This window comes from Taeniopygia guttata, chromosome 5 (assembly GCF_048771995.1).
Source record: "Taeniopygia guttata chromosome 5, bTaeGut7.mat, whole genome shotgun sequence".
NCBI classification, from domain to species: Eukaryota; Metazoa; Chordata; class Aves; order Passeriformes; family Estrildidae; genus Taeniopygia; species Taeniopygia guttata.
This window is the reverse complement of record NC_133030.1, coordinates 13,277,656-13,300,174: the sequence shown is the minus strand read 5'-3', so window position 1 is coordinate 13,300,174 and position 22,519 is coordinate 13,277,656. Positions and strand designations below refer to the sequence as shown.

General features: G+C 40.1%; 2 protein-coding genes across 9 annotated transcripts in view; one reads left to right on the top strand and one right to left on the bottom strand.

The window, feature by feature from the left end:
* Positions 1–7,384, top strand: part of AMPD3 (adenosine monophosphate deaminase 3) — a 33,049-nt gene extending 25,665 nt beyond the window's left edge. For 3 of the 4 annotated variants that reach the window (XM_072930740.1, XM_030273786.4, XM_002197272.7), the window contains exons 13-15: positions 1,827–2,000; positions 2,911–3,021; positions 3,946–7,384. In XM_072930740.1, coding sequence (XP_072786841.1) covers positions 1,827–2,000; positions 2,911–3,021; positions 3,946–4,122 — 462 coding nt within the window. In that variant the 3' untranslated portion in view covers positions 4,123–7,384. Of the gene's footprint in view, positions 1–1,826; positions 2,001–2,223; positions 2,308–2,910; positions 3,022–3,945 lie in introns of all 4 variants that reach the window. The other variant, XR_012056594.1, reaches the window with a different exon arrangement.
* Positions 7,385–8,043: 659 nt separating this feature from the next.
* On the bottom strand, positions 8,044–22,424 carry RNF141 (ring finger protein 141). 5 transcript variants are annotated; one of them, XR_012056596.1, is made up of 8 exons: positions 22,266–22,424; positions 20,236–20,435; positions 18,647–18,755; positions 17,492–17,673; positions 14,399–14,506; positions 12,332–12,837; positions 9,472–9,587; positions 8,044–9,246 (listed from the first exon to the last, which is right to left on the bottom strand). XR_012056596.1 is itself a non-coding variant. In XM_041716728.2 (7 exons), the coding sequence occupies exons 3-7, from the start codon at positions 20,418–20,420 to the stop codon at positions 12,687–12,689; spliced, it is 735 nt and encodes a 244-aa protein (XP_041572662.1). In that variant the 5' UTR covers positions 20,421–20,435; positions 21,777–21,876; positions 22,266–22,385; the 3' UTR covers positions 10,080–12,686. The 5 variants fall into 5 exon arrangements, 3 of the variants coding, with proteins under 3 accessions (XP_041572662.1, XP_030129648.1, XP_072786844.1); XR_012056595.1 differs by having other exon boundaries at positions 8,044–9,587; XM_041716728.2 differs by lacking the exons at positions 8,044–9,246; positions 9,472–9,587 and adding an exon at positions 21,777–21,876 and having other exon boundaries at positions 10,080–12,837; positions 22,266–22,385.
* Positions 22,425–22,519: the final 95 nt, after the last annotated feature.

The window sequence follows — 22,519 nt, the reverse complement described above, 5'->3', positions numbered from 1 at the left end:
ATTTTTCATTAATTTACTTTCTTAGCAAGGCATAAGTAACTCTTCAGTTTGGTCAGAAATTCCACCCAGACCCCCTCACCCCAACACCACAACACATGGACCTGCTGGAGGGAGTCCAGAGGAGGCCATGAAGATGCTCAGAGGGCTGGAGCACCTCTTCTGTGAGGAAAGGCTGAGAGCATTGGGGTTGTGCAGCCTGGAAAAAGGAGAGATCTTCTAGCACCTTCCAGGGAGATCTTCTAGCACCTTCCAGTAGCTAAATGGGGGTTACAGGAGAGCTGGAGAGGGACTTTTCACAAGGGAAGGTAGTGACAGGACAAGGGGGAGTTGAAAGAGGGTACGTTTAGATGAGATATTGGGAAGAAATTCTTTACTGTGAGGGTGGTGAGGCCCTGGCACAGGTTGCCCAGAAGCTGTGGATGCCCCATCCCTGGAAGTGTTCCAGGCCAGGCTGGATGGGGCTTTGAACCACCTGGTCTAGTGGGAGGTGTCCCTGCCCATTGCTGGAGGTTGGAACCAGATGATCTCTAAGGTCCTTTACAAGCCAAATTATTTCATGATTCAATGAAATAAATAAGCTCAAATGAACTTCCTGTTCTTAAGCTACAAAAAGCTTTGTCTTCACAGGGAAGGAAGATCAACTGTTCAGATATGTCAAGGATTTGGCAGACCCATTTTTGGTTACTGCACACAGAGTTAAAATTACGGGAACAAAATTTAAAACTTTAGACTTGCTACTGCTCTCTGGTTTAGTCCCAGAAGAACTTAAGGAAAGCTCTCATTTTTTCTCTACAAAGGTCATTTTCTCTGATTGGCATTTCTGTTCTTCAAGGTTCTTTCTGAAATTCTTCAAGGACTTGATTATTTTCATCAAGAAATTCAACATAGCTGTTTGACACAACAATATTTTAGATAGAACAAATGTTTTATGACAGAACAAATGTTATCATTCCTGGCACATTAGTTAATGAAAATCATCACTCAACCCATCCTCAGGGCATTTTTTTCATATTTAAAAGAATTGATCAGTGGGTGGCAGACTTGTGCTGAGTACACTGTAATATTTCAGGAGTTCCCTTATAAGTGAGTTTGTTCTGGTTAATGCTGGAAAATTCTCTGTATTTTTCAACATAACCAAGAACAAAGAAAAAATGTACCTAAAATCATGTCCAATACTATGCTCATGAATAATACTTCATAAAATTAGACCCAGACAGAGTAGCACTAAAGCAGTCTGTGACCAAAGCATGTGATAAGATGGCATAGCAGGTACTAACAATAGTAGCAGTAATAAAGGCACTTGCTAGGTTCATAGGTGGCTAAAGCAAAACAGTCATAAAGATGACGTGATCACGGATTACTTATATTATTTACAACAATAACAAATGACTGTTCATAAATTAAAACTTCTTTTGCTCATAAAATTTATCTATTGGACTGCAGCTTTGGAAATAAAAAATTGCTTAGCAGTTCTTGCCCATCTGTTTTCTGTGACTTTCAGGTTTTGGGGGAAGTTATGCAGATGATATCAAATACAGTGCCCATAATGGTCATATATATACTTACTAATCTACAGTAATATTAGTCACCATATTTTTAAAAGGATGACACCTACATTTAAGAACATAAATTATTTTTATAAAGATCAGTAAGATTTAAAATTCAGACTTTCATGTATTTCCTGCAGAAGTCATGGTTCAATGTCAACCTAATTTTTTTGATCTTAGTTTTCTCCCTGCAGTGCTGGTTTTTCATTTTATCCAAGGGAAATCCTCACTTTTTCATTATCCCATAGTACCAGTAAATACTGTGCTTTTGTTTTTCAGAGTCCTGTCCTCCAGTATCTGTATTATCTTGCACAAATACCCATTGCTATGTCCCCACTTAGTAACAACAGCCTATTCCTGGAGTACTCCAAAAATCCACTACGGGAATTTCTCCATAAGGGCCTTCACGTCTCCCTCTCCACAGATGATCCTATGCAGTTTCATTACACAAAGGTAGGAATTGCAAAAAGCACCAGGTTTGAATTTGGCAACAGCACCACAAGGGTCCAGAATGACCTGAAAACTGTTTTATTTCATTGCTTAGGACATAGTGTCATGTCTTTCAGTCACTTCATTCATTCTCCCTCCTCATTCTCTGTCTACTACTCACTGTTAGGCTTCAGAAGGAAATGTCTGATTTCCTAATTATGTTTCTTTTGTACTCTTGCCTCTCCAGTGTTGGCTGTTGAAGTATAAAATGAAGGATGAGGCTGAAGGGAGGTTTGAGCCTTCATAAACAATCCTCTAGAGTGCCAGGAAAGTCCAGTTTCCTTACTCTAATAAATCTGGGGAAGTACATTACAAAAAGACTATGTGGAATCTCAAGATGACATACGAGCTGCTTGCTCAGTGAGCTGAAACAGATTCCTGCCTTTGGGTGACCTTGCAGGACAGGAGTGCCTGGTCACTGCCTGTGATGCCCTCGTTTGTGGCTGGCACTGCTTTGAGCCATGCTGTACCCAGAGGGGCCCATCCGTCGCTCAGCTCCGCGTCCCAGGACAAGCCGAGCCCTACTAGCCTTGGCCCGGGCTGGTGCAACTGGGTGCTCCAGGGTGTTTGTGTACCCTGGGGGCTCCTTTGGAATTGCCTAAGAAATGCCTCCAAGGATCTGGACTGCAAGCTGCAATTTCTTAGACTAAGCTAACTGGATACCCAGTGCCTATTAATTATTAACCAGTAGTCCTTGGGGAATTTGAAATGAACAATTCTTTTCATAGTAGTTGTGATTTTAAAGTTTCAAACTTCTAATTTTTCACAGCTGTCTAAAGAGCATGTATAAAATCCTTAATTAGTAATGACTATGTATCCTCATTTATATCTTATTAACATATAATTTAATATCAAATGTATTTTGGTGCTGCAGGAAGCTCTCATGGAAGAATATGCTATTGCAGCTCAGGTGTGGAAACTAAGCACGTGTGACTTGTGCGAAATAGCAAGAAACAGCGTTCTACAGAGTGGATTGTCAGATAAGGTAAGTATGGCTGGAAAACCTCTCCTGTGAGTTTTAAGGCAAGTAGGAACCCAGAAGTCAATAGTCTGAACACTGAATAGCAGGTGCTTAGTGATGTATTTGTGCACATCCCTGTCTTCTTTTCCAGAAATAGTCACAAACTGTCTGCTATGCAGTCTTACATTACAAGTAAAGTATTAATATTACTTTCCCCCATTAGCTTTGTTTTGGAATTCTCATGTAGAGAGCCCAGATGTCTGTTTATACTCAGTTCTTCCAGTTACAAATTTCTAATTATTTGGGTGATATCCTTCTGCCAGTGATTTTCTGCATCATGTCTTAGCATTAAGTAAAAACAAACTGCCTGTCATAAGTAAGACATGTTTTTTTACTTAAAAGAGAGTACTACAGAAAATACTTGGTTTAGATAGGTGGTCAGATTAGATTAAATTCCCTTCTGGTTTTAAAACTCTACACAGCTAAGGACTTCTCTAGCATTTAGTTTAGAGCATTCTCTCTTCAGTGTCACTTTTGAACATTTCTCTGAAGGAACTGGTATTTGAAGGGGCTTCATGAGTATATTCTGTTGCTTCTTCCAATATTCCCTGATGACTATTACTCATTTTCCTCTTGTGCGACATTTAACCAACAGAAGAGACCTAAGCCTCTTTTCACCCTCTCACATGCAAGATGTGGCAGTGAAGGCTGAACACTAACAGAAAGGGTTTTAGCAAGCCAGACTGAGTGTACTTTTGAGTGATTATATGGATAAACTTTGGCCTTAAAATCTCCTAAACTGGTTAAGACTCTGAGGAAGAGTTCAACAGCCAGCTGGTTGAAACTGCTCTTTTCACTTGCCAGACTCATTCAGCTAACGCTTATTTTTGCAATAAGTCAAAGCAGTTGAACTGACTTCTTCCTTTCGACTTCTAATCCCGTTCACAGGAAAAGCAGAAATTCTTAGGGGTGAATTATTGCAAGGAAGGGCCTGAGGGAAATGACATTCGAAAGACAAATGTTGCCCAGATCCGGATGGCCTTCAGGTACGAGACTCTGTGCAATGAACTCAGCTTCCTGGCTGATGCCATGAGAACAGAAGATATTTCTACCCTGTCCAAGTAGTTACAAACTCAGAGAAACCAGAATATGTCCCTCTTAAGCAGGATCAGATGCTAATTAACCTCAAATCACCTGTCTTTGATGCTGTGGAGACATAACTGAACAGTACAGAGACAAAGGGAGTATCTGTGGAAGGTAAACAGCATTTGCCATCCCGTTACTGCGTTATTCTCGTTGCAAAGATTTTGGTTTCTACGAACATTAGGCTTTTTAAGATTGCTGTAACTATTAAATGCAAACTCAGAATCATGTACTATTTGTTTCATACTGTCTTAACTGTGCCCTGCTGTGTAGCCTGGGAAACCAGAGAGACTATCTGTAGTGCAGATGTGCTGTGCACCTGAGGATCCTGCAGATGCTGACAGCACACACCCACCTGGGTTGGTCCTGCACGTCTCAGTACCAGTCATGGCTTTTAAGATTTTAAGTTTAACCCTTTATTCGTTAGTAGTTTTTATGGGGTTTTAAGGCTACCCTTTCATTCGGGAAGGTGATCTTGACAGAGATTTTAACTCAATGTTTCAGCAGTTACATTGGAAAACAAGAAACACCACCATCAAGTAATCTTGTTCAATGACTAATTAAGTCCTGTTGTTATGTAGGATGTTAGTGAAGAGCAGAAGATTAATGCTCTTTAATCTAGCAAATGGAAAACATGGTGTCAAAATCACTATTATATATTGTACCGAGTCTAATTACATCAAGAAAATTTTGCCTTGGAAGTTGAGAACATTTTTTTTATTGCTTTGTAATGGGAATATGTGGATGTGCCCATTCAAATTATTTAGAAATTTATGCAGATAAGTCTGGCTGCATGTAAAGAGAAATTTTTTACTTGAAAAAGGGAAGTGTTCTTATGAATCAGTGGTAGAAATGCCAGACCTGGTTCTGGTCCTACTTCTGACATATTTTTACACATTTGTTTTAGTCTGTATTTTAGTCAACTACAGCTAAATGGGAAGTCAAGCTGTCTATTTATACAGAAGCCAGCCCACTTGAAATCTGTCATTTCAAATCATGGTATGTTATCTTAAACTATTTATTTATGATGAAGTGGTTAGTAAAATACAGCTACTGGAATCTTTATCATTTTCAATTTTCTTTCTGTTTCATCATCTTTATGACACAGTACTTCAGAAAGGATTAAAGGTAGTAACATGATGGCAGCTATATATTGTAGAAGCTGCACACAGTTTCACACCGAAAAAGATTCCAGGCTGGGGAAGCAGAGGATGCCTGTGAGTCCAGCAGAGCAACTCCATTCAAAGGGCTGCAGTCCCTGAGGCAGGATCTGACCCCTGGCTCTCTAATACCCTGCACAGGGACACTGGGCTTCTTCAAACAGGCATTCAGGATTAATGCAGAAAAAGCCAGTAACTGATATTGGCCCATCAAGGTTCACCTGACTTTAAACCCTGCATGTTGTGCTCAGTCAGATGTCTTGTGCCACTTGTATTTCCTAGGCCAGGCCCTTCTCCTGTGCAAGGAAATGGCACTAGAGGAAGGAGGAATTCATTATCATCTCCTATAGCTGTGCAGTCTTGCAAGAACCCCCCAAGAGAGATAAACCTAAAGATGTCAGGAAGCAGCCTGGAATGAAGGCTGCTCTGAGACTCCGGAGTCCAAGGCACAAGAGGGAGAGCTCTGGCCATCCACTTACCATCAGAGTTAGCCAGTGTCATGCAGAGGGAACTGAAGTGATTGCAGAGGGCTTTCTTCCAAAACCAGGGCTGCAGACAGGTGGTGGGAATTTGACTTCAGCTCTTCAGTGCCCCAGCCTAATGTCTGCAATGTGCCAGATTTTGTATCCCTTGTACACCTAAAATCATGTGAAACCACATTATGCTGCCCAGCTGCATGAGAGAAAAATTGTCCCAAGTTCTCAGTCAGCAGCCCCTGTCAGCCTCACTGTTAGGAACTTTAGCAGCTCATAGAATGCAGTCTCAGGATTTGTGTCATTTGTTTAGGATGAAGTCTGAGAAAGTGGTTTAAGCTGTTCAGCTGCATCAAATGCAAATGTTTTGTTTTCATAAGTACAACTTCCTAATAAACTATTATCAACATAACATTATTTGGGAAAAACATCTGCATCCAGGCTAAATAAGCAACATGCTTGGTATGAAGAATTTCAGTTTTAAGTATTTCCATCTGATAAACATTGCGTTACTTGGGTAGTTTCACCTATTAGTGCTGCTTTTGTTGTCATGTGTCTTTTTTAGTTTCCTTAAAATTAAACCAAATTTGTGTATATATTTAATGCCTTTTCAGCTTTCCTTACCTCAGGTTCTAGTAGGTCTGTAGCTGTTACTGAAAAAAAAAACCTGGATTTGCATAATCAGTGAATGGATAGTAATTTGGATTCTGACAGTAACCACAGTAACACATAAGTGGTCATGACCACAAGTTCTGCTTTCTGTGCTTTCTTGTGTGTTGCTTTTAAGGGGAAATTTGGCTTATAGTATTATATTTGGGGAAATATAAACAGACATCCTTTCAAGCTTCCACTACTACATTTATCCTGGTCATCCTTTAATTGGGCAAATGTTACTGATTCCAAAGTTCAGTTCTTAAGCTTTGCCTTGTTTTATTTTTTTAAAGTTGCACTTTTGTGCTAATGTGAGGCTGTTCAGAGTAACCTTGAGGGCTCAGGCTATGGCTGGACTGAAAAGACAGATCCAGCACAAGTCACTGCTGTACACACAGACACCAGTGCAGGTCAGGGCAGTGGCTGATCCCCCCCCAGCTGTGCTGGGGTCAAATCTGGTTACAACACAGCTGGTTTGATTCAGGGGCTGGAAGAACATCTCTGCAGGTGGCCACTGGGCAAGTACTGCTGCAGGATGGAAGAACATCCTCCTTTCCCTTTACTTCATTAAGAGAGGCTCAAACGTTATTCAAGGCTTCCTTAAATCTGTTGGTTCAAAAGCATTTTATACTTTCAACCTGAAATGGTTAATTATGGTTATCTGATGTTTACAACCTATCTACCTGAACAATTCTTTTCTGTTACTTTAGCAAACTTAATGCATTTGCTCTACTGCTGGAGAATACGTATTTTTTTCACAGCCCAGAGTCACCTTATTGTCTATCATTGTTCTTTACACGTGGCTAAACATTTCTGTTCTCTTTGCCTAGTTAAAATCCAAGTCTGAAAAGGTGTCTGTAAAAACTGCTTTTTTCTTTCTGTGCTTGGGTTACATGATGTTTATCTTTTGCCTCTTGTGGAAGCATTAAACATTACACTAATGAATGAATTGTAAAAGAATATGGTTATGGATTTTGTGTGTTTATCTCTCAAAAAAAAAAAAAGTAGCTCCTCCCTATCTCCACATTTAAGGAGAACTAAAACAATGTGCAACTAAACTTACTAAACCTAAATAAAGCATGAAAATTGAAAAAAGACAGTGGAGACAATGAAGACAGTGAGCACTATTTAGGAGAAGGGGGTAAAGGCTTATCTGGCTTAAAACAAGTCAGTGTTAATGCAAACCAACCATTCAGACCTGGCATAAAGTTGTGAAAATGAAATTGCATTGCTGCCCCCACTGTCTCTTGGTGCCCACCCTGCTTCCCTGCTCATCCAAGCTGGGCACCAGGGCAAGGCATGCAGCAGCTCCTGCTGATCCTGGACCCCAATGTGGATACTGAGCTGAGAGTCAAGACACCCAGCCTGGGAGCAGGAAAGCAGCCCTGACCCTGAGGGCAGAGCAGTTCAAGGTGTGATTTCATGAGTACACACAAAATTCATCTGACAAAGCCCAACTAGTGGGTTTTGAAGAAGAAGCCAACAAGTGACAGATTTAAATAAATAGTGTAAATGCAAATATCCTGCTACAGTCACCATGACTTTTGAGGAAAAGCATAATACAAAACACTTCAGTAAGAAGTGTTAAGATTTTTAGATGAAGACTAGAACATCATCCCTTTCAGTACACAAACTTTATTTCTGTAAACGAGCAGCACTGGTGAAGCACAGTTCATCTGTAACTGAGAAATGTGCATTTCTCCCCCACACCTCTCAAAGCACTGAACACCACTGTTAAACAGCACAGTCTGTATAACAGTGAGACACCAACACCACTACTTCTTTTACTATAACTGACAGGTCTCACATAAAAAGTAGTTTTTGAAGGTCTGTTAAAGTGGGTCAGAAACACATCAGCATGGAAGAACAGATTTTTATATCAAACTCCTACCTTCTGACACTTAGAAATTTCAGAGGTGCATGTTTCCAAATTCTTTAGGTTTACTTTGTGAAAACACATAGCATTTTTAAATAGCACTTTGAACTAAAGAAGAGTGCTCATTTAATCACCTATTAGATTGTATTCTTCATTCCAGCAGACACACAGTGCAAAGTTCTATCCAAGTTCACAAAACTGATAATTCCTTCTAATATTAAACCTACAAATCCCATGCCCAGTGTTTACTATTTGGATTTCGATGGTTTAGTGAGATAAGTAATCATCTGCTGATGAACATCTTGGCAGCTCAGACACAAAAGCAGAATGTGCTGTCCCATCCCTCACGGATGTAACATTGGCTGGCTCAGAGCAAAATGTTACCTGGTGATCACACACTGTGGTCACTGGAAGGCACACAGCCCCATCCAGCCTAATTCCAGTGACACATCCCAGCAGGAAAAGTTTTCAGTCCTTAAAGAATAGTGCTGTATTATAAATTCCATGCCTTGGAGTCAAGCATTGGAAGAAATGACAGGTAACAGAAATTCAGTTTTGAAATGTTTAAGACACACTCATAAAGCAAAATTCTGTTCACCCACTTAAAACAGGTGAGGATACAACCTCTGGCATGTTATCTTCAGGAATGATTCAACAACAGAAGCCCAAAGAAAATACTTAATTACTGTCATATTACTTCCATTACAGAGTGTGTGAATACAAAATTAAAGCATTATGTATATGCAGTGTAAGGACTAAGGGCAGCCAGGTTAACATACAGCTCCTAGTTATATCAGACATCCTTAGGGCTCACTGAGGGGGCTGTTCTTCCAGGACCTAGCTGGATGCAAAACACAAAGAACCATGGCTAGTACGTTCCTTCCAAAAATAATTAATTTGGCACATACAGCTCTGCAGGGATGGGATTGAACAGCTCCATTCAAACCTGTAACACAGAGATCTCAGTGGTTGCCCTGGCTTCCAGAAGTGAAAAGAGTATGGAGTAGAAAACCTTTCTAATTATGTACAGAATTTTCTTTAAAGGAAAGATAAGGAAGGTAAATATACAATTTCTCACGAAAAAAAAGAATCATGCCCATCATATTGATATGATGCCTAAACTTGAAACCTAGTAAATAAAAAGGTTTGCTAATTGCTCTGGTACACCTACCTCCTGCTGTGCCTGTCAACTGGTCATTTTATTCATTCTAATTTCCTGATCTGTTAATGAATTCCGCTCCCATTTCTGCTTTGGCTTCGAAAGATCCAAACAGATAAGCCAAGTAACTAGACAGAGGAAAGAGTTACATTAATTACATATTTCAATTCTTACTTAAAAGGAGGAAAAATTAAGAAAAAAAAATTCCAAACCTTAGCATTCTTAAACTTTAAAATACCACCAGCAACATGATGAAATAACTTGGGGGAAAAAGTGTATCACACATCTCTGAAAATAAAAATCCTTTCCCCAAACAAACATGCTCCTCAATATTGTCCCCTAAGAATTAGAGTTCTTTAATTTTTCCCATCACTTCAGAATATTCCAATTTATTTGTGTTCCTAGAAGATGTCAAATCAGAGCCAGTATTTTTTTTTTTGCAGAGCTGCATTGAGGTACCTTGTTGATTCAACCCTTCAAAGTTTAAGAGAGCTTTGACTCAAAAGTGCCACGCTTTTAACCACACCACCTGTACAAAGCAATTGTATTTGCATCAAATCTCAGTTTTCAGATTTCCATAATACTAAAGCCAAAAGATTCGTTAAGCTTAAACTCTAACATTTCTTCCAAAGTAACTTTATTGCACAATTCATACAGAAAGTTTAATATAGTGGAATGTTCTTAGCTATTAATACCATCTCTAATGTTTAAGTTACAATTTCACATTAAACCTGTAAGAAATGTTCACTTAACACAAAAAAGTTAATTTATTCTAATGCCCTCCACCAACAGCTATTTGCAGTAATTCACATTTTCAAGTTCTAGCTTCTGGAACTCATTGCCATGTCCATGCCAATGGATTCCTTTTCCAGAATTGTTTGCTAAATGTTGTACTTCAGTCTAAGTAATACCAACCAGTACCAAATCACTAGTTTTTCAGTGTTAAAGTATCTATTTCTCCATATAACATACAGTACATATATTTTACAAGGCACACATTACAGTATCTACATCACAGCAGTGTGAATTACAGCAACTTAATTTAAAAAAGCTGTACAGAATACAAAGTTTACTTTTTCACTATTTAAATAATTTTTGCATTAGTTTATATTGTAATTGTCATTATGCTGCAATTAACAACCTGTTTGCATCAATATAAAATTACATTTTAAGAAGTTCATGTAAGTTCTCAGCAGAAAGTCAACTTATAAAATCTCAGTTCAGAAGTATAATTCTTGAAGTACTTGAAAAATAAAGTTAGCTTGAGGCTTTCATTTAGACGCTCTTTCTGTTCCAGTGATATAAAAACTTTAAAAAATTCAAAGATTATCTGAAAGTTCTGAACAGGGACTAATGCAAGCTCAAAAATCAAAAGGAAACCAAACTAGTGCATGATTAGGAATATTTGCACATGTTTTAGTGGGAAATCCTGGGCCAGTAATGATTTCCAGCCCAAACAACCACCCTTATGCAACCAAACACTCCATAGATTTACTGAAGAATATTTAATTGCTATCAATGGCTTAAGAAAGGAAAAAAAAAAAAAAAAAAAAAAAAAAAAAGAGTTCTCAGCTATATACACTCCTAAAAGGATTTTTCCATAGCTAAATACAGATTTACACACTAAACCATACTGGCTCTCAGATGACAGACACATGAAAGGTATGTTGCTTCTCTGTTTTAAAACCTATGATAAATTTGACAATGGTGTCACAAGCCAAGCTCAAACAGGTGCCATACTCTGTGCACATTCTTTAACAAACTGATGTAATTAAGTTATTTTGTAGCCAATTAAGAAAAATAACCTAAATGTGCATATCTACATGTCACAGAACCTGTGACAAAAGGACCTAAGCCTTATGGCATCATGGAATTTTAACAGGTATGGTAAGGAAAAATGCAGTCTTCACAGTAAGCAGGATTTATGCTGTTATTCCCTCAAATGCTACACTTGAATATTTTAACTTGAGGTTACTGAGTGAGAAAAAGTAGTATTTGTTAATATATATATATAAAAAATTCTCTACAGTAGCCATTCATTTTCATAACACTATTTATGCACAAGAGGCTTAAGATGGGTTTCCTGAATACTAACAATTTTAGACTGTCTAAACTCAGCTCTTAAAGACTTCATTCTGCTAGACACAAAATACTGTTGCACTCCAGTTGAGATACCCCTTTTCCAAGCAGTCACATGTGCATCTCAGTCTAAGCCACATTATTGTTAAAGAAGTTTCTCTCTGCTACATAAAAGCATATTGCACTTGTAGATATAAAGTAGAGCACCCTTACTTAGGTTATCACTTGTAACTCTTCATACACCTTTTAACTCTGATCTCATCACTTCAGTAACTCAAGAGGAGCAGATAAAACCACAGCATCAGCCTAAACTACACCTTAAGTGCTAATTCAAATAAAGGCATTCAGATATACCTAATGTTTAATTCTAGCTGTTCTTTATCAAAAACTACTGAGAAGCCGATTTACTGCTTTTAGGATTGTGTACGAAACTGTTTAATGTTTCCAAGCTAATAAGACTATGCTAAATATCGTATTCAAAAAAAATATTTTAAGAGATAAGTTTTGTTAGAAGAATAACGGGAAGTGCACAAGTACATTTACAGACCTGCCTACACTCTCAAAAACAGATTTAAAATAATTTATACTAAAAGTCTTAACAGATCAGATTAAGTATCTGTAAACACTAAAAGCAGCAATAACTTCCTACTGAAGAACAGGCAGTGGGACATCTTCAAGTTTCAACAGTAAAATTTCAAATTAATAACCACTAGTGCTAACTTATCTTCATTCACATTAGTTGTGAATAAAAGACTGCTTTTAAGGGTAGGAACTGTGAGGTCAAGCCACCTACCATGGTTCATCTCTGTAGCAGTACACTGTGATGCTCAAAACAGCAGTTTGCAGTTGTAGTTGTGCTGTTACAAGTTGCTTCATCGAGTAGTCGAACTGTTAATTAGTATCAAATGCTCTTGTTAAACTCTGTTCATGATCAAAGAGTTTGCTGGAAGAACAGTTTAATAATGAAGACTGCACACACAGAAACTTGCTCAGATACCCTGTGCTTTAGGAGAGCAGAGCAGACTCACAGCAGCCAAGAGGAGAAGGAAAGGACAGACTGTGGAAGAACGTCAAGGAGGGGTAAAACCAGATGCTGGGGAAAACAAAAGCTTCAAGTGGTTCTGCCCTGATCAGCCTGGTGGGCAGGGTCAGGGTCTGTGGGGCTGCCCCGCCTCGTCCACCATGTTAAGGATGTAAGTGGCAATGTCATCTTCTGTAGGGGCCTCTGACACCACCCAGGAATCTCCTGCCCCCGTCACCTGCCGGCGGCACACAGGACAGTTTCTGTGGCGGTCACTCCTGTTAGGAAGGCACGGAAATGAATGGTTTTCACTGATGGTCTTTTGCTGGCCAGAAAATCCAAAAGAGCCCCCAAAAGTACAAACCAAACCCAAACAAAAACCAGCCCAGTGAGAATTTGAAGAATGACCACATTAACTGAATTAGGCCACCTATCTATTTTGTTTGTTTAAAAACTTCTTTCTTTGTGAGAAAGACTTCTGAATGGAGGTCTATTCTTTGAGTGAAAATTTGGAATCATGTTCCTCCTAATTCTTTGCTCAGGTCTGACAGGATGCATCTGGCTACCTGGCCAGAAAGTTTAAATGGAAATTCACTGTCTAAATTAATTGTCCTATGTTCAGTAATTCAGCTGAGGTCCTTAGAAACCAATCTCCACAGGCTTCCTAGATAGAAGAAGGAGCCTTTCCTGGGTTACGCAGCCCACAAAAGTTCAGAACTGGTCCCTTGGAGTCCCAACCTCCTCCACCATCTCGGGGGTCCCCAATACTTATGTTTGAGCTGGGAGCCTCCATTATGCCTAAATTAGGAGGAGATCAACTTTAAAAATTACGGACCAAAAAAAAGCATGGTGCAACTGGAACTTAGTGAGGAGTTCAGCTGATTCATCAGCCAAAGCAGCATATAATCCACTCTCCAGCAGAGTCACTAAACTAAGCCCTGTCCTGCTGATAGATGTCAGGATATTTTCCCAGAAGAGAGAAATTACTTGCTGTATTCTGAGATCCAGTGATTTTTTTACTATGTTTTTTCCTTGTGGAAGCCTGGTGTTTCTTACAAGAGTAACTTCCTAAGTCTTTCAAAAAGCCACAAAAAAAATTCTTATGCACAAATTATGTGTAAACCCATTTGCATTAACTAGCCAAAAAAAAAATCACTTTTTTTAACAGAACAGGTCTGTGTCCCCCAGTGCCAGACTGCCAGGATACTTCACTAATCCTTGAAGGCCTGCATGGTCAGACAAGAGCTGTTTCCTCCACAAAGGAATTCTTCTCTCCCACTTTTCCAAGAACTGGTGCATCAGAGATGCACAAGCTGAAAAGGTGTTCAATTTACTTGAAGTTGAACATTGTAAGCTACACATTATATATATAAACTTGAAGGTGCTGCCATGGAGTCTGATTTAAGTCTGATATACTTAAATCAGTAAATCGTATGCTATTTATTTGAAGTGAAAGAATAACATGGGAAAAAAACCTCTCTGATAGTTATTTCCCAAGCAAGAACAGACAGTCCAACTTGCCTTCATATTTGCAGTCTTAACAAGCTTTAAATGAGATTTTAACATAAAGCATAACATGCCAGCATCTGCATATACCATCTTCTCAAGTTTTTAAGCAAGACTGTAACAATTCAATTTTAGAAGAATAAAAAGATGCAAGAAATTACAAAATAAATGCTGAACAGCATTTTCATGTCTCTTTTTTACAAAATTTCCTGCCTTCCTTCTGCTTCAGTCTGCTTTTACTCAATTTTAAATTATTTGGCAACCATAGAAGCATTCAAATCAAGCTGAAACATGCGTACTATAAAATAATTAATATCCTTTCATTTATATTACCATTTATCAATGCATTTCTGGCAGAAACTGTGAGCACATGGAAGGATTAAATCAGCACGCCCATCCATGCAGATGCAACATTCCTCTTCATCTGTCAGCTGTTTAACCCTGCAAAAGAGAAGACACTGTTTTCTTCCAGATGTTTGATATTTATGCCCCAGTTATTACATTTTTCATAACAATTAGTGATGGCCAGAAAGAAACACCTGTGCTTTTAATCTGTGAATGGACTACTTATGTCATCCCAGCCTATGTCAGCAGTGAACTAAACTAAGCCAGAATGTGTATTTATTTTTTGTGTCAGATTTCTGTGTTAGTATTTGTGTCAGGTGCTTTTGGTGTTGCCAAGGGTTCTGTAAATCCCTTTTCATATCAACAAGGAAGTGTGAGGAGTTTAACTGCTTTGTATCACATGACTGGGCAGAAGAACAGAAGCACTGTTTACATTAAAGGCAGGAGAAGAACCTGCCTTCCTGTCACTGCACTTTAGGCTGAACTAATTCATAATGAACTTTGCCACATTTCTGTGCGCTGGTTTATATCCTAGAGAAAAACATGCATGGCAAGAAGATTACTACCAGAACACAGGTTCACTCATCTCACATGGCATCAGAATGCTAGGAGCTAAACTACTCATTAGATTGAAAAGGCTGATTTTATGCTCCATATAATTGCTCCGCAAATTAGGACTCTCAAGATGACTGTTATCACAGCTTTTCCAGTTAAACTCTCAGGTGTTTCTGTTGGTAGGGAAGTTTAAAAATTATCTCACTACCCAAGACAGATATTGATATTTTATATATTTTCCCCAAGTATTAAATATCTTTATCTAATGTTCTTATCAGGAATATCTCAAATACTGGCACCATCAAGATTTCTCAAGTGCAAAAAGGTACAGGCTCCTCAGCTTTCACTGGCCTAAAGAGATATGTAAAGTTTGCAATTTTATAGTCACAGCTGACTTCCAAAACAACCAAGGAAGTGTTCTAAAATTCATGGGTTTTCCAAAAACCCTGATTAAGGAATCCCTGTTCTGACCTGAGGGACAGAGATAGTCTAGAAAAAAAAAATGGCATTTCAGAAGTTAGTCCACCTTAATGACTATTGACCAGACCATTTTGCTTAGGTATCTAAGGGAACTTGTCAAATACAGATTTATTTTTGATCTGCACAGAATAGCCAGCTACTGAACAGCAGTCAACATGCCTTTGTTTTATCTTTCAGTAGGTCCTTGGGGTTTCCTTTGTAATTTGCTTTTGGAGAAATTACTTTGAAATGACATTTTTTTTACAGATGGTAGTTTGCATACAATGAGGACAACAATTTCCAAGAAGCCTGCTGTGTTCTTTAGACCTGTTCCCTTCTCATTTTCCTCCCCCATGCATTTCTGAGTACTAACCTTTAAGAGCACTTGAATTTTTCAGACTTACTGGTGTCTATACAAGCAATTACACAAGGCCTATTTATAAAGCTTCTGCAAAGTCAGCTTTAGTCACAGTGCTAAGTTCCCGTAGAAACAGTAAAATAAAGGAGTGACAGACAAAGGAAATGCTTATCTTTTCTTTATCAGAAAGCATAAACCACTTAGGCATATTTTGAATGCTCTGAATAGGAAGTGGATGTTGTAGAGATATGGGGTATTATTCTAGGGGAAAAAGTTAAGAAGAATTGAACAGATAATACTTGCTATTTTTAGATAGTGAGGGCTAACTTTACAGAGCTAAAAAATCTCTGAAGGTGAGAAGAACTGACATGGGTGGTTATCACAGAAAAATATACAGAAGATTTCATTGGTGTAGAATACTTGAAGATGCTTCAGCTTATATTTTCCTTAGTAACTTGAAAAACTTGGCTAAGACAAAGCTCACCAAACTGCATTATATTAGCAAAGTATAATCTATTTTTATTTGTGACTGATACAGCCTCAAGTGGTGAAGTTTACGAACAAGAAGGATGCCCATCTCCCCGTCTCCAAGTCTTAAAAACCGAAAAAGAAACTCACATAGGAAATCTGTTATTTTACTCATTGACTTTAGCAATATATAAAGTTGTTTTGCCTAAGAATCTGGGGTCTATGTTGTTTGATTTGTCTATTTGAAGCAAAAGACCATTTCCAGAAAAATGCATGTTCTGGGACAACCTTGAGAAAGCAATTTTCCTGTTCTTTCTCAAACATTTCACAATTTACAGGAAATAAAATGCAATTAAAATAATACCTTCTGCAATCCACTGACTTAGAAATACCAGAGAGCTCTGTGAAGTGACAACACAAGTGACCCCTTTTTCATTTCAACAGCTGAAGTGTGACACTCAGGCTGTTTCATTAGAACACCTGGCTGCCAGCTCTTCACTGGTGCACATAGAGAACTCTACCATTTACTACCTTTTCTTGTAAAAGCTAGCTCTACCTCACTTTAAACTGAGTTAGAACCATGAACTTATTCAGGAAAAGTAAGGAATTATTGGTAGTAACAACACTTCCACAACAGGGAAAGGGTGACAGACTTCTTGCTTTTACATTCAGTTTGAACTGAAGTTATTGCAGGTGTTGACCTTAGTCTTTTGTTTTTCCTCTGGTTAACAAAGCAGAAGGTCAACATGAGTGAGATAATTCACATTTTTTCAGCCTTGCAAGTTAAAATTATTACCATAATGGATGGGCTTCTAGCGGCAACAGATGGGAACTTTCACATGCCAAAATGTAAGAGGAAGAGAAAGTTTAAGTGAACCAGTAACAAAAGCTGTTTAAACAAACACTGTCAAACCCCCTAGATTTGTAGCTGCAGCTGATTCAGTTTCCTCCTGTTTCCTTAGGAGATTCAAAGATATACTATGTTTCTATTAGAACTGATCTCTAAAAGGGCTGTTTTGAAGCTAAGGTATGGTAGCACCGTATTTCAGGATTTCACCCAAGTGCACTGCAGCTCCCTTGGTGCAAGGGAAGGTGTCTGTCCATGTTTGTGATGGCACAAAGCCTGCAGCTATCAAGAACGAGCAGTTCTCATCAGCAGGTATTTGTAGTTCAGTTTTGAAGTACAACTCCCAAAATGCTTATGTTGTAACTGGGTCAGAAGCTAAAGTGTATCAAAATACCTTCCCATCCACAAGCTGGCCTGACACGAAGACAGAGACCTCCAACTCTCAGCAGCTTCTTCAGAAGTATCACTCTGTGCAAGAACTCCTGCTGCTTGACTGGTGATGTCTTTATAAAGTTGAGTGAACTGATATAAGTTCAAGATTCTGGAAGCTTCCACGATGCCACTTGTTTTATTTATCTTAAGATATGAGAATTGTTTACAATTACTTATCAGGTTTTAACTTGGCATTGCTCAGACTGTTTGTAAAGCACTGCAGTTCTCATGTAAGGCAGTAGTCTCCTTCCTATGTGTCCTTTATCACATTAACAAGCTGCAGTCTGCCTCAGCAAGAGTCGAGACTGCCCACAGCTGTTGCAGCTGAGGAACACCACAGGCAGCACCAGGATTTCAGGGCAAGGCAATTGCCATCACTACTCAAGTGGATTCAGGTGTGAATAGGGACCTACTGCCCAAAGAAATGGGCTGAACTTAGAACCAAGCACAAGATAATCAGTCATTTGATATCTGAGTTTAAAATTGCCTATAGTGATGGCTGCCTTAATGAAAACTAGGAGTAAACAGAAAAGTACTAACTGTTGGTTTCAAACAGATTTGAGGGTTGTCTTGTTTAACCACATGTTAAGATTGCTATGGGGATTCAGGATCATTAAAGGACTTTACCTTTAATGATAGGATAAAGAGGGCAAAATCTCCTCTTTAGACAGAACAAATTTCATAAGTTTTTGTCATTAATTAAAATATTTACCCTTTAGATTGGTTTTCTAAGGGATCAGACTATGTACAGGCACACTAGCTCAACTAATAATGCCTGGAAGACCTGATTCATTTCTACTACTGACCTCAAAATCTACAGCTGGCAGTTTGTTGTACTATTTGATTACTTAACCTCACAAATCACCTGCATTTGTAACTAAAGGGCTGTAAGTGCTCCACTGGAAGGCATTACTCTTTTAAAAGTTATAAAACTGTTTTTGTTGCCATGTTTTTTGCAGAAACTTAGAATTTAGACTTAATTTATCTCCAACAGCATCTTTGAATAAATCATCTGTATCAAAACACATGTAGCAGGTGTTGGATTTTACAAGTAAAACTGACAGTCCTCAAATCTGTGCATACAAACTGCCCATCAAATTAAAATGTTCACACTTACTTTGGTACATATTATCCTAACGATCACCTTCCAGAAAGCAGAAGAATCAGACCCAGGCTGCACTTCAAACAGCAGATGTTTGTCTTGTCCAGAAGCCAATTTTGCAGTACTGAAACAAAGCAACATCAGCTCAATGCCATGTGCGGGACGTGCAAGGATCAGCAGCCTCAGACAAGTACGATTATTTATGGTTCACCTGTCTGCTCTCCATCCTTAAAAGAGATTTTAGCAATACTGCCCAGGGGCATCAAATTATAGAGTATGACTTTCTCAGCATGTCACTGAATACAGAATCCATTTCATTTTATATTGCACAGCAAACTTCAGACAATGTTGTGCAAGTCTTTTGATCCAGCATCAACAAGCAGGTGTACTTTACAGACATTTAAATTCACATATATTCTCACTGTTTATTATACTAATCACACAATATTGTCTCCAATCTGAAAAGGTTATTTCCTCAACAGGTGTGTAAAAAAAAGTCTGTGACTACTAGTGTATGCAGATGAGGTGTATTTTTGTTAGTATATATTAATAATGAGGTAGTCAGGTGAACATGTCAGGTGACCTAAAATTTGTTTCTTTAGTGGAACACAGACACAACAGTCTATTCCATAGGAATCAGAACATATTCAGGCTTAAGTAATCACTGGAAAGAAAAAAAAAACACTTGAGAAACAGTATTTTGGAGGGAATTATACAAATATATGCCTGGAGTCTCAGGCAAAACATCAGGTTATGTTCTTCAAAATCTATTTATGTGTCTACCCAGAAGACAGCTATGTGTTTTTCAAGGTCATTCACAAAAGTATGACCCTCTCAAAGATAATTTCTAAACTAAATACAAATTCACATTTTAGTTAAATAGCAAACATTACAAAGCCCTTATTCTGTGTGTGTGTGCTTCCACTTCATTTAATCACTGTCACTGTATGCCATAAATACAGGCTAAAAATGACAACACTGCTTTTTTGCTCATTTCATTTTACTGTCATTGTACTGGTCTAGTAAAAGGCAGGCTATGAAAAATCTGACAAAAAAGCAGCCTTTTGTTTGGGATTATCTAGGTCACTGGTTTGGGACAGTAAGATACATCTCCTCCTTAATGAGGAGCAGCCTGGCATGTCTGCAGAGGTGGCAGGGATGGTCACAAACAGTTCTGTTTCAGGTGCCACCCTCCTCATATAGATCTGCTGGCCCTACCAGGCTCCTATTGCTCCTTCCTACCCAAACTGACAAGCAGAGAAGAAGCAGCATTGCATCTCCAGGTGGAAGGGAAAACAATAAGGGACACAGGTGACACTAACAAAAAGATGACTCCAAATCACTTCTTGTGAACTTTTAAGAGAGAGCAGCACTTGCTGGAAGAAGAGTACTGCAGAGAAGTGAATTTCAGAGGAGAAAGGCCTGATTTTGAAGTGTACTTACAACTATTATTTAGACATAAAGAAATGAAGGATACATTTCAAAACCATCAGGTCAGTTCTGGCTTAGCCAGCACACAATAATATATTGCATAAAAGGTCTCTGTAAAACACACAACAAACAAAAAAAAAAAAAAAAAAAAAAAAAACCAAAGTAAGGCTTACATATCATTGAGTTCAGCTACTCTTCCCAGAAACTCTTCATAGGTTAGGAAACCACTTTCTTGAACCAAAGAGGCATGCTTTGCTACTTTTTCTGGCAACTTGTTAATTACAGTTTGTGTGTGGTTTGAAATCTGTTGACCCATGGTGAAGCTCTTCACCTCAGTTCTGCAGAGAGAAGTTCTCATTCACTTGTAGAGTCTCTGCCAAAAATATTTGAGAGTTACATTTGTGTGTTTGTGAATGGCTACTCCCTCGCTTTCTTTTAGCCTACAGTAATTGTTCCACAAGTAACACAATCTGAATAGTTAGATCAGAAATAATGCAGAACACTTCAAAGATCTGGAATGGGACATTATAATCTTACTAAAAATGTACTATTTTGCTTACAGCAATACTTATATTAAATTGAGATAACTTTCCCCACAGATTCAGCTCCAACACTGACATATATAAATACATCCAATGGAATGGAAAAAAAAATCTTAAGATGACAATGGTAATTTATGACAATCTTTGTTTATTCTAAATATTTGTGTGTGTGAATATCAGAATGTCTGCACATAAGCACATCAATGTCTGTTTATACACAGACATCGCATCAGGAATTGCCTTTCTTACATAAAACTTACATTGGTAGATTAAAAGAACTCCCACAGCATTCTGAAACTGGTAAGCCAAGGAATCCATGTCAGTGTAAACCAATTAAGAGACCTCCCTATCCACACAAAACACTCAGCTTCAGGCCGTATTACAGAACTGACTTGCTCAAATGTCTCCAACTTACTTCGTCTTTCCTTCACACCCAAATAATTTCCCCCAGAGTCTGCCGAAGGATTAATGCCACGCCTTCCGAGTATTTATCTACTTAGTCCCCATGGTCCCCCTGCATTTGACTTCCCCCAAAATGCCTCTTTGCAGAGTTCACTGTTTGTCAAGCAAACCAGTTGTGTCAGGCCCTTTTAAGACTTATACAGACAGAGGTGTGGGAGGGCAAGGGAACTGCAGAACATCCACCTAAACTCACACACGGAGCCATCTGACAGGAGCTGCGTTACAAACTCCTGATGGGAGGCATCACAGAGAAAGCAGCATTTTGCCCTGCAGGTAGCAGTAGCAGCACTTGGGCTTAACCCCGCCCAGAACAAAATTTACAGCTGCTGAGATCTCACCACGGTGCGAGGAAAACAGCACACCAAGCCACCCCCTGTCAGAGCATACTGAAGTACTATGCAATTTCACCACAGTAAGCTTCCAATTTATGGCCGAAATTGTGACCAATTTCTCCTCCCACACAGATACGGTCCCCCTCCGGCCACTTTTCTCCTTCCCGATAAGGCTCCTCCTGCCCCGCTCTCCAGGGAGTGCCTGGTGAGCACACGCCCAGGCCCACACGGCAACAGCAGAACCTGTCACCTTCCAGACACTCCTCCCGGATCTCCCGGGCTTGTGCTCCCCCGAGCTTCTCAGGGAGCACCGTGCATCCTGCGGGCCTGCGAGCTCAGCACCCAAATCCCAGCACTGAAAAGTTTGGGGAGAAACACCTGCAAGGGTGCTGCAGAACTGGATATCTGGAAATGTTCCACTCCGAGGGTGGTCGAGCACCGGAACAGTGTCCCCAGGGCAGTGGTCAGTGCACCAAGCCTGAGAGAGTTCAAGAAGCGTTTGGACAATACTCAGACACATGGAGTGACTCTTGGGGTGCCCTGTGCAGGGCCAGGAACTGGCTTGTGATCCCTGTGAGTCCCTTCCAACAAGGTACCCTATGAAATGATTCCCACGCAACCTGCGCCACCCTCAGACCCACGAGGCGGCCCGAGCAGCGCGGACGGCCCGGACACAGCCCCTCATGGCCCGGGCGCGCCCCGCCCGCCCCCCTCCGGTGCCGGCCGCGGGACGGGCCGCGCTCAGCCCGGCTGCGTCACGGCCGCCCCGCCCGCTCCCCCCGCTCGCACCCGCCGGCTTCCCCCGGGCCGGGCCTGGCGCTCGGCGCCGAGGGGCGGCGGGGGGCGGATCCCGCTCGCCCCGCTCACCGCATCCCCGGCACGTCCGGCGGAGGAGCCGCCGCCGCCGCCTCACGGGCACCGCAGCGCCGCGGCCGCTCCCCCGCGCCGCGCAGGCGCGCGCTCGGCGGCGGCGCGCGGGGGTGACGCAAGCGCGCGGCTCGCGGCGTTGCCGGGACGCGGCGGACGCGCGGCGGGAGCGCGGCCCGGGCGGCCCCTGCGCCGCTCTCCGCCCCGGCGTCCTTCCCTCCCTCACGGCCCCGCCTGTGAGGCCCATGCACACG